The sequence below is a fragment of the Muscardinus avellanarius genome (genome assembly GCF_963383645.1).
Source record: "Muscardinus avellanarius genome assembly, chromosome: 9".
Taxonomy (NCBI): Eukaryota; Metazoa; Chordata; class Mammalia; order Rodentia; family Gliridae; genus Muscardinus; species Muscardinus avellanarius.
Window position 1 is genome coordinate 4,134,345 of NC_137795.1, and position 12,234 is coordinate 4,146,578.

At 35.7% G+C, this 12,234-nt stretch overlaps 1 protein-coding gene across 3 annotated transcripts in view; it reads left to right on the forward strand.

The window, feature by feature from the left end:
* The window catches only part of PDE1C (phosphodiesterase 1C), a gene marked incomplete at both ends in the record, with an annotated part of 503,660 nt that overhangs the window by 419,378 nt on the left and 72,048 nt on the right, over nt 1-12,234 (forward strand). For all 3 annotated transcript variants that reach the window (XM_080701934.1, XM_080701935.1, XM_080701936.1), the window contains 2 exons: nt 3,461-3,562; nt 4,073-4,193. In XM_080701934.1, coding sequence (XP_080558060.1) covers nt 3,461-3,562; nt 4,073-4,193 — 223 coding nt within the window. The remainder of the gene's footprint in view (nt 1-3,460; nt 3,563-4,072; nt 4,194-12,234) is intronic.

The following is a 12,234-nucleotide window of genomic DNA, read 5'->3' on the forward strand; positions in this document are numbered from 1 at the left end:
TACTCAGTTTAAATGTAAACGTATAACAAAAGGTTTGAATATGGCAGAGAATGGCTTCACACACATATTCGGATACATCATAGTCTTAAAGGATTTATTTGCACAAAGTCCCCCTTATGTAGCAGCGATTCCCGGCCTAATGACTATCTAATAAATTTCTCCAAAGCTTGCACAGTTTTCTCTTAACCAATCTTTGAAGCACAGATATGAAACTTCCCTCATCCTTATTTTATTAGCATTTCTATCTCTATCATTTTGTCACAATTTGAACTATATTACTTGTGTTTACTCTCTTTAATCATAACGTTCATTCACGTTTTTAGCGAGGCTTGTTTAGGCAGTGTCTAAACCCACAGTCCCCTGGCATAACACAGAACATGCCGGTTCACACGAGCACACACCAACACACGCATCCCGCTCATCTTACTAGTGGGTATTTCTGAAGTATCAGTTGGGAATAATTTGGATACTAACTCACCTACTCAGGTTTTACAATTGAGTGATTCCGCAAATGATAGGTGAATTTAGTGTTAAAAATAGTCAAACTAATCCCATGAAAATAGAGTTTAGTAAAATCTAGGTGCTAACCTTGTATGTGTTTCTTACTCAACATGATGCTATTTCAAAGAAAGAGTGAAATAGAAGTGTTATCTCAAAAAAGAGACTGAAAATCATAGAGAATCTCGGGTATTGGAACATCTTGACTTGGTGGAAATGTCTTTATAATTAGACTATAGTACCAAGTTTTGTTTCTACTATCTGTTTGGGGGATCTTATAGACTAAAGATTAGAATTAAAGACTAAATTATCTAGATACAGAGTTTGGCTATATTTTCACTTTATGGGAGTTGTTTCGCTCTTTTATCATACTTAATTAGTTTTTAGATATAGTGTCACAAACATTGGTATTGTGTCATAAATAAAATACTAACTTAATATTTAGAGCTCTCAGTTAATCCCATTAACTCAAAGATAATATATGTTGAGTATCCTATATCTTTATAAAAAAGCAATTTATAAATGGTAAGTTCTATTTTGATACATAAATATTACATTAAGCTTTTTAGGAACTCTGTAAATGAGTATATTACCAGATACCAGTGCACCCATGGCTCTCCTGAATCCCCAGCTTGCCGACTCCCTCTGTGCACCTTAGACTTGCCTGCTTCCATAATTATGTGACCTACCTCTTTATAATAAACCTCTTTATATATCTCATTGGTTTCGCTGGAGAACACTGGGAAATATATAGTTTATCCCAATATGACTAACTCTGCATTAGCTGAGTTCAAAATAAAATTACTCAAAAATAAAATTATTTAAAAATAAAATTTTTTACCACATTGAAAATAAAAGCCAGAAAAACACATGGTCATGTTAATAGATATCCAAAGCATTTGACTAATTACAATAAGCATTCATGATAAATACTCTCAGCAAACTAGAAAGGGAAGAGAATTTCTTTAATTAGACAAAGGGCACCTGGTGAGAATATTTATCATCACCCTTTACCTAATTGAAGAAATTCTCTTCCATATATATATATATATATATCGGGGATTACAAGCATGTGCCACCACGCCTGGCATAAGTTGATTTTTGACCAATGTGCCAAGACAAATCAATGGGGAAATAAAAATATTTCCAAATGTTGAAACAAATAGGTATCCATATGGAAGAAGTAACTTTGGCCATTATATCATACCATACTAAAAATTAACTCAAAACTGACCGTAAACCAAAATGCAAAATCTAAAATGGCAATATTTCCAGAGAAAAACATCTTAAAGTGTTTAGATTCTCATTCCTAAGTTCTAAGAATAAAAAAGTGTGAAAAACTTTAAAAATATTAAGTGTAACTTTATTAAAATTAAGTCTTTCGCTCTTTAGAAGTCACAAAAAAAACAACCAAGAAAATGAAAAAATCTGGTGAGATACATGTATAGGCTCTGTATCCAGAATACATAGTGCACTTTTACAACTCAGTAGTAAGAAAAGCAAACCACCCAGTTTTAGAAAGGAAATGATTTGAGACAGACATTTCTCTAATTAAAAAAAAAGACAAGTAAATGCTGTAAGTACAAGAAAAGGTACCTGACATTACTTGTCATCAAAAAAATGAAAATTAAAACAACAGTGAAACTTTACTATACATCCATTAGAATGGCAGAAATTATAGACTTCCAGGAATAGGCAAAGAAAAACTACAACTATTATCCACTGGTACTCAACAGGTAAAGTTCTATAACCATTTTGAAAAACATTTAAAAATTTCTTAATAAGTTAAAAATTTGGTTGTATAATTGACAAGCCATTTTATTTTAGGTATTTGCCCTGGAAAAATAAAAAAAAGTCCATGCATAGACTTGTACATAAATACATATAGCAGCTTTATTTATAATTGCCCCAAATTAGAATCTAATAATTCAAAGCAGATCAAAGTTTGAGGTCTGGTCTGAAGAGGATGGAAATATTTGGTACCATAATTACAGTGGCATTTTCTTTTTTTAAAATTTTTTATTCGTGCATTATATTCATATGTCATATTGGGGTAAAAACTTGTGTGTACATACGTGTACACATCAATGAAGAAAGGAAACCAAACTACCAAACTGATGCATGTGTGTCTATGTTCATAGCTGTTCAGTGGTATTTTCAAAAGCTTATTCAACTTTGTTAAAACTCATTGAATCGTACCACTTATACAGGAAGCAGTTTATGCAGTATAAATTATACCTTCGTAAAATTTTTAGAGAAAGTTGAAAAGATGGGTAGTTTCCAGGGGTTTAGAAGAAGGAGTGAGACCCAGGGTATTTTAGGGTGCTGAAATAGTTCTGAATAATTGTAGTGATGGACACATGATAGTATGCATTTGTCAAAACCTGTTGACCTATGAAATATGATGAGTGAGCCTTAACACACTACAGACTTTAGTTGAACTAGTTCATCAGGTGTCATAAATGCAACGTTTGTGCAAAATGTGGTAATTAGGGAAATTTTACAGGGTAGAGGGATATGTGGAAACTCACTCTGTTCAATTTATCTGTAAACCTGAAACTACAAACTAAAAACTGTGTTAAAGAGTGTAATGCCTATACCCTAAATATAAAATAGATTATCAGTTCAGCTCCTATGACCATTTTCAGGTTAATTCTTTCTCAAAATTTCTAATTAAGTTGAGAAGGGAACACTTTCATACAATGTTCAGTTTCATTGGTACTTTTTCTCTAAGTTAATTTTCCAAATGATGCATGAAGAAGCCCATGTTTTATAGTCCTAGTAAATGATATCCTTCATCTTTAAACTTTATTCATTACACCTAAAAAGCCCCCTGAAAAGACTCAGATTACAGATGTCAGAAATAATTAACTGATTTTGATTATGAGTGGCAAAAGATAAACTAATTTTTACTTTCCGATTTTTCGCTTCCCTCCTTTCTCTCTATGGGTGTCCTTGAAAGGGAGTTCCGCACATTGGTGATTGAGATGGTGATGGCCACGGACATGTCGTGTCATTTCCAACAGATAAAAGCGATGAAGACTGCCCTGCAGCAGCCAGAAGCGTGAGTGGGCTTGCACCATCACGTGCGCTTATAGGTGTTTGACCTGGTGCTTACATGTCCACATCATACCTTTAAAGCTTATCTTCTCTGACATAACTCTCCAGTGGTCTCCTAAAATAGCCAATTGCACACACCTCACAATTAGGTACGTTCTTACCAGGCTTGAGATAAGCAATAGGGCCAGTGACCAGCTACCTCATAGAATTTAAAATATTTCCCAGTGGGAAGAAAAAATGACCGAAGATCCACCTAGTGCAGCAGCAGCAGGTGGGGGTGGCGGCCCATGTTCTTCCTTTTCTTCCTGGCTTGAGTCAGAAGTGCCCCATTCCATAAACATGGAGGCCAAGGGGATGGCTGTCCTTGCCACAGGATGAAAAAATTGCCCTTTCCTCCATTTAGCTGAGGTTGGATTTGAGATGGAAGAATGGAAGAGATTAAACAGATTAGAGACATTTTCAAGACTCTTTTGAGATTCCGAGGAGTGTCGTCATCCTATACTTTGATTTACAGAATTGAAAAGCCCAAAGCCTTATCCCTGATGCTGCACACTGCAGACATTAGCCATCCTGCGAAAGCGTGGGACCTGCATCATCGCTGGACCATGTCACTCCTGGAGGAATTCTTCAGACAGGTACCTTGCCGCTGCTCTGTCCATCAGGGCATCATTGGACATCTTAGGAATTTCACCTTTCAGCACTGCTGAGATATGACTGTTGAGATTATAGTAATTTTCTTCATGGAGGGAGCATTTCACAGTTTTTTTCTTTTTCTTTTTTTGTTTTGGGTTAAATAATGGTAAAATCTTACCTTACCAAAATTCTGATTCTCAGGACATTAGGATTTATATTTCTATGCTGTGCATTTTTGTTCAGAACAAAGCAGTTTCCCCGTCAATCATTTTATCAGAGTAATTTGAAAAGCCCTTTCCTTTTTATTAAAAATTTCCTTAGGCCAGGCATGGTAGCGCACCCCTGTAATCCCAGCACTTGGGAGTGGAGACAGGGATCGCGCAGGTTCAAAGCCAGCTGCGCTGGCTTAAGAGACCCTGTTTAAAAAAGAAAAAAGTATAAAATAGGTCTGCGAGTATAGCCTGGAGGTAGAAGGGCTTCCAGGAACCCCAATACCACCAAAAATTAAAAATTAAAAATTAAAAAATTCTTAATGTGTTGTAGCTTTATATGGTTTGAAATCAGAAAATATACATCTTCTAGCTTTGTTCGTTTTCGAGATCGTTTTGGGTATCTAGAGTCCATATTCCATATTAGGATAGATTTTTTTTCTGAAAAATAAATAAATGTATGATAGTTTCACCTAAAAAAAAAGAAAAGAAAAAAATATTCTCTGGTAAGAAAGAAAGCAAAAAGAAATATTAAAATGTTATCTTTAAGTCATCAAAAGCTTGGTATCAGACAAATGAAACTGTTATGTGAGATTATCATAGTTAAATTTGGATAAATTGCTATAATACTATAATAATATAATAAGCATGGGAAGGAGGGATGGGGAGGGAACGGGGTGGGGATCAGGTAGGGGCTGACTGGGCGATGTGTGCATGTATGTCCACAAAAGTTTTTTTTTTTTATCCCATCATTATGATGTATGAATACAGTGCACCAATAAAAATTTTTTTTTAAAAATTAAAAAAAAAATTTTAAAAAGATATACATACACACATCACTTGGTGTGTTTCCTTCTGTACCCACCCCACAACCCCTTCCTCCCTCCTGTGTGTGTTGGTCAGATTGGCAGTGATATCTTCATATATGAACAAAGTGTTGTTGGAACTGATTCTTTTCTCAATCCTCCTTTTTCCCTCCCCAACTATATTCCCCATCCCCTTTCATGATTCTACTGGTGTTTCTCCTTATTTTTCTAGAGTCTTTTTTGTTTCTTATTTTCTCTCTGGCCTTCACATATGAGAGAAAATATATGACCCTTGGCTTTCTGAGACTGGCCGCTCTCACTTAGCATAATAATCTCTAGTTTCACACATTTTCCTGCAAATGACATAAATGTTTTCTTCTTTAAAGCTAAGTAAAATTTCATTGTGTGTGTGTATATATATATAATGTATATATCACATTTTCTATATACAGTTGATCTACTGATAGACACCTACACTGGTGCCATAGCTTGGCTACTATAAATTGTACCGCTATAAACATGGATATGGATGTATCCCTAGAGTATTATGACTTAAATTATTTTGGAAAGATACCAAGGAGTATATTGTTTCTTTCAAGTGAACAGGTCCATGATATAAAGTTCTAAAACTTAATATGGGTCAAGAAATCACTGCACACTATTTTTCCATTTAGATTTAAACTTTACTATATCCTAAGGTCCAGGGTTGTGTTGTCTACAAGAATAGTTTTTAATGAGTATATGTTGCTTTTGAACCAAAAGGAGAAAGGCTTTAGAACTGAGAAATGGGAATGGTGATGAGTGTGTACCAGCAAGACGCTGTCTCCCAGGTTCAGGCGTGTGCAGCAGCCTCATCTACAGAATGCAATCAAACACCTGCTCCAGATGTGAAGGCTGAGGTTGACAGTATGAGACTCCACTGTAGGGCCTAAATTACAGTTCATTCAATTTGATGGAGTTAATTTCATCAATTCTTGCCGATAGAAGAAGGCAGGCATAGACTGTGGATACAAAGATCTGTACACTTCTACAAAACACTACTTATATAAGCACTTGTCTCATTTTTGTCCCCTAAACTGACAACAGAAAGGATCTTTTGCCATGTTATAGTCCATGTTCTGTTGCTATAACAAAATACTTGAGATTTGTGGTTTATAAATAATCGAGATTTACGTAGATCATGGTTCCAGGAGATGGAAGTCCAAGAGCGTGATGCTGGAATCTTGTAAGAGCTCCTTGGCCGCCTGAGAATGCGGTGAAGTGCGTCTCAGAACAAGCATGTTAGCTCAGGTCTCTTGCTGTGTTTTGGTTGTGTTTGGGCACTAGTAATTGAACCCAGGGGCATTCTACCTCCAAAATAAACTCCCAGGCCTTTTTGTTTTAAAACAGGGTCTGAGTTTCTGAGAGTCTGTCTTAGTTGCTGAAGTTGGCCTTGAAACCCGTGATCCTCCTGTCTCCTCCTGAGTATTAGGATGGGCTCTCTTCCTCATTTTACAAAGCTACTAATACTAAAAGGGCCCTCATTCTGCTGACTTTACCCAATATTAATTACACCCCAAAGGCTTCACCTCCACATACTACTGACCTATGCCTTTGGGGATTAAGGTTTCAACATATGAAAATTTGGGGGGGGCATGTTGAAGTCATCGCACACTTATTACTGTCATTGGCAGGCACCGACAGGTTGAAAGAGAATTTCCAAGACAGAGTAGATCTCAGACAGGTTCCTTTAGGAAAGCAAGAAATGCATCTTCAAGGGAGAATGGACGTGTGTTACTTCCAGGGTGAGAGACACCCAAAGCAAGACATAGGCATTACGGGGAAGGTGTGGGTCATCTCCACAGTGAGGGACGCAGAGCCAGACACACATTCACGACGGCTGTGGCCACTCCAGACATAGACATGATTAGGGGCTCGTGGCCGCTCTTTCATAGGAGACCTTTCCATGAGGGGCAGCTAAGAGAACATATGTGAGGATGGCTCATTCTGATAGTTATAAGATGATTTAGAGTGTTTTGGTTATTTCCCGGGTCCTGATGGGATCTTTAAGGATAAGTCGGACTCTTCGTTTGACTGTAACACAGCTGGACTTGAGACCAGGACATATCCTCGGGATCGCAACGTGGCAGGTGGGCCTCCTTGAGGTCTGCTGGCAGAACACTCATTCCTGAGGCTCCCTGAAGCCTCTCTTGGCCGCCTCCTGAGGTTAAGCAAAGCCCCACAATTACTTGGATTTTTAGAAGCAAATTACTATTGTGATTATTCTTAACACGAGGATTCTCATTTGAGTGGAGAGATGATAGCATCTCTGTGAGTTTTGTTCCTTCTGAGGCTGTACACATTATCTGATGATGAAATGGGGCCAGAATTAATAGCATGTAAAAGTCATGAAGTCTGTTATTGGAATTATCCCAACTAATTCTTGGCCTGGGCTAATCAAGCCGTCCCTGTGCTTCCCTCTAGTCTTCTCTGTGGTTCAGTTTTGTTTGTTTGGGGGGGGGGTGTTGAGAAGGAACTTGGGGTTATAGATAGGGCAGATTGTTTAAGACCCTTCCAGCATTAACTGCCTGCTTTTCCTTCCCTCTGCCCATGGGTGCTCTCCAATACATACACACTCCACGCACCCCAAGCGGTTCCATGTATACACAGCAAGTACCCTGTTCTGAATATGATTATTTCCCTTGCAAAGACTCCCAGAGCAGTTTCCAAAGATAATCCAAGAGTGTGTGAGGGCGGAGAGAGCTAGAGTGATGGTGTGCGGCCTCATTGAATGTACCTTTAAGTTCATCTTTATCGCGAACCATTTTTTCCAAAGGCCGTTTTTTCCAGTGGCAAGAGGATTTACTCCCAAAGATTCAGTCTTCTTGCCCTAAGCTTTCTTTGATATTAATTTTGTTGTAATACCCTTATACGACTAGAAATATTCAGTCTATGGCCAAAGGATAGATCATGGCTGACACACATTTGACAGGTGGAAGTGAGTCCTTATTTTAAATATGGGAGAGTGAATATGGATTACTTCAATATGTGAATATTTTATACCCATGAAGGAAATCTGATTTGCATATCCATACTTGCACTAAAAAATGAATGAAAATGGACTACAGTCAATGTGAAAAGAACAATATTAAAAAAAATTTTTTTTGGCCTGTTGGGAATGGAATGTTAGTTCACTGGGCTGCAACTATTTTTTTAGTAATTATGATTCAGTAAATTATTTTTATTGGCAATATTTCAACCTAGATGCCATAAGACATATTAAGTAGGTCATACAAGAGAAATGTTGCTTAAGCTTTTAACAATAGATTTTAAATTGGACAGTTCAAGTGGGAAATCTCAATGGGATTGTAAAGTCTTTTTAAAAATTACATTTGGAAAGTAGAATTATACTTCAAAATAAGGGCATAGCTTCAGTGCACATGAAGCAGATCTTTGATTCTTTGCTTAAAAGAAAGTTGCATCTTCAGTTTTATAACTGTAATTTATGAAATCGAAGCCACTGCTTCAGGGTGCTTTACAATGAAATACTGACTTTTTTTAAAGTGTAAAATTTTCTTCCTGGTAAATATATCTTGTAAAAGCCTTGAGGTTCATTTCTTATGTTTTTCTGTATATTTTTTTTAATTTGAAAACACCTCCTTCATTTCTTTTACTCCCCTCTGTATCTAGTTATTTCCCCACTTTTATTTACTTTCTGTATTAGTGGGTTTTATTTTATTCTTTTCACTATTTCCATTTTTATTCATTCATTTCTTCTTTTTGAGTTTATTTTTTCTAATTTTTTGAGTAGAGGCTCAATTCATTTATTTTATTCTTCTTTGTTTATAAAATGTAAAGGTAGGTGTTTATCTTTTTGTTATTAGGGATCTCACAGGTTCTGATACGTAGTCTCTTCACAATACTTTTTTGCTAAGTATTATGTCATTTTGCTTTTGGTTTCTCTTTTATCTAAGAGTTGTTTCATTTAGGTGTTCTATATATCATTTTTAAACTTTTGAGTTATCATGGGCTTAAAGGTATTGTATTGCTTCATCAGTGCTGATTCTGTTATTTGATTCTCAGATATTTATAGCTGTTAAACCCTTTTAGTGTATTGTGTTCTGTATCAGTATAAAGCCACCTTTTTGTTTTATCTAGTGCTTTTCCTAAAATTCAATTTTGATTCACATTAAGAATTTAACCTTATCTTTGCACACCGTTTTAATTTTAACTTTTCAGAGATACTTTGAGTGTGAGTGAAACACTATGTAATTGTTTTTTTTTTTTACATATGTCAATCTAAGGTTCTTTTCTTTCATTATTTGAAATGAGGCATATTAACAATCTATTTAAATGATAGTAATGTTAGATATTGGTGCTATCGTATTTTGTATGATATTTGATATATTTTAGCAGGTCACTCTATTGTCTCTGCCATCTACTTTGCTATGTATTTGTTTTTTTCTAGTGATCTAGAATATTATGCTATGCTTTTAGTTCTTGTAGTGGTTAACTGGTTAATGAAAACCAAATCTTTTATCTATTTAGTGAGCAGCATTTCCCCCCCATTATAAAAATTAATAAATGTTTATTTCTCCCACCCTCCAACACTTATTTTTTATGATTTTAATACCTTGCTTAGTTTTTCTACTTTGTGACTTGATTATTTAAATATTGTCATATCACTTTATAAATCAGTTTTAAATGATATGTTTTATACTTTATATATATGAGATTTAAATGACAGATATAAATCCATAAAAGATAAGAAAGTCAGTGTTTATTCATTGCCTCCTAATGCCCGTCTCCCTCCTCTTTCATAATATAATTAACTTCTTGTTACTATTCATTGGTTATATTATTTCCAAATTGTCCTGACATTTTAATTTTTTTAGTTATCTGATTATAAAATTGAAATTATACTTCATAGTGAAGTTTAATGTGATTAAAAACATATATGTACACAGCTCTTGGTGTATTTCCCTTCACACCCTATCCTGAAGCCCCTTTTGTCGCCCTGCACATATTAGTGAAACAGGTAGTGATACCTACATGTATTGCCCTTGTATTATTTGAACTGTTTCCCCATCTTCCCTCTTCCCCTCTATCATTTGCTCCTCCAGTCGCCTTCCACTCTTCTATGGGTCTCTCTCCACATTATTTTAAGTCCCTTCTGTTTCCTATTTTATGTCTGGATTCCACAAAGAGAAAAAGCATACAAACCTTGGCCTTCCTCAGCTGGCTGACCTCACATAGCATTATGTTCTCCAGCTCCATCCATTTTCCTGCAGATGACACAGTTTTGTTCTTCTCTATGGATGAGTAGAATTCTATCGTGTGTACCACATTTTCTTCATATGTTGATGGGCATTTATGTTGTTTGCACAATTGACTACTGTGAATAAACATAGTATCACTATGGTGTTCTGACCTTAATTTATTTGGAAAAGTACTAAGGAGCAGTATGGCTTATGGAAACAGTTCCATTCCTAGTTTTTTTGAGAACTTCCAAACCGATCTTCACAGTGGTTGTACTAATTTATAATTCTACCGACAGTGTTTAAGAGTTTCTATTTCTCCACATCCTTACCAATATTAGTTGTTATTTGTATTCTTGATGATTTCTTGGAAGTTAGAATGTTAGTGTAGTTTTGATTTGTATTTTCCTAAATGCTAGTGGTACTGAACTTTTTTTGTATATTTATTGGCCAATTATAGTTCCTCTTCTTAAATAAGCATTCTGTTTAATGGACTCTATGCTTCTTAATTCAAAAAATGTAGCTGAGAATGGCGGAAAAGAAACAAATTTGAAAAAGACCTAATTCTCTAGTAGTTCTTATTATGGCCTTACTCAGTGTTGATGCTTTGGCCAAAGTTGCTCCTTAGGTGGTTTCTTTTAGAAGCACCGATGGAAACCACATTATACTATAATTGCGGATTTCCATACTGGTGATACATTTGGTCAAATTTACTTGAGCCTGGCATTTTTATCAAACATTCTTCCCTCAAGGTCTTTTTCACTATCCCTTAAATACCTTTCACTCTTGAATGTGCCTATAAAGAGGGTGAAGCCATGCTGTTCTTATTTTCACTTATAAGTGATTTATCTTTTTGATTATATGCCTTAATGAGTATTTCTTTTTTAAAAAGAGTTTTTATTACAGAAAATTTTAAATGTGTACAAGCTAAGGATTAATTCTGTGCCTCAGAAGCCCAATGGCATTACTAGAACATGTATCAGTAGTGAGTGGTCCCTAAGCTTTCCTTGGGACATGGTAGGTTCTTTTCCTCCACTGATTCAAGTTACATTGATTATGTCTTTAATGTCTTTCTTTCCCATTTGTTTGATTCTCTAACATCGGTGAACCAGATATTCATATATTACCTTTCACCTGTTTCTCTTCTAGGTCTGTTGTTTTGTCTTTAAATATTTTTTAACATTGTGGCCTGTGTTGTTTTCACTCCTGACCTCCATGTCCCTTGATGAAGTTTCATCAAGACCATTCTCATTTGTGTGGTTTCCAGTGTAACCTTCTGGAATGTTATTACTCTATTTTATCAAGAACATCCTCATTTGTGCTGTTTCCGGTGTAACCTTCTGGAATGTTATTACTCTATGTTTTTGCTGTGTGCTTCTTTCCTATGTTATATTTGTTCTTGCTCTCCTGAGATCTTGTTTCAATTTCAGAAATTTATTTATGGTCATAATATATATTTTATCATTAATTGTTGTTATTATTTTATAATATGCCTGCCATTTTAATTTTATTTCCTGCTAGGGATTGCACTCAGGGCCATGTACATGCTAAGCATGTGCTCTTCTAAGGAACTATACCCTGAACCTTTTTCCCCTTGAGATCATTTTAATTTTCTCCTCCTCTTTTCTTCCTCTTCTCTCTTCTCCTTCTCTTGGTCTTCAGATTCATCTTTCTCCGCCCTTCCTCTCTTTTATTCTTTCTCCCACTTCTTCTCCCCCATCCTTCTTCATTTCATTATTATTTACCATCTGTGCTGATATGTATTCTTTTTGGACCAAGTATTTTCAGGAG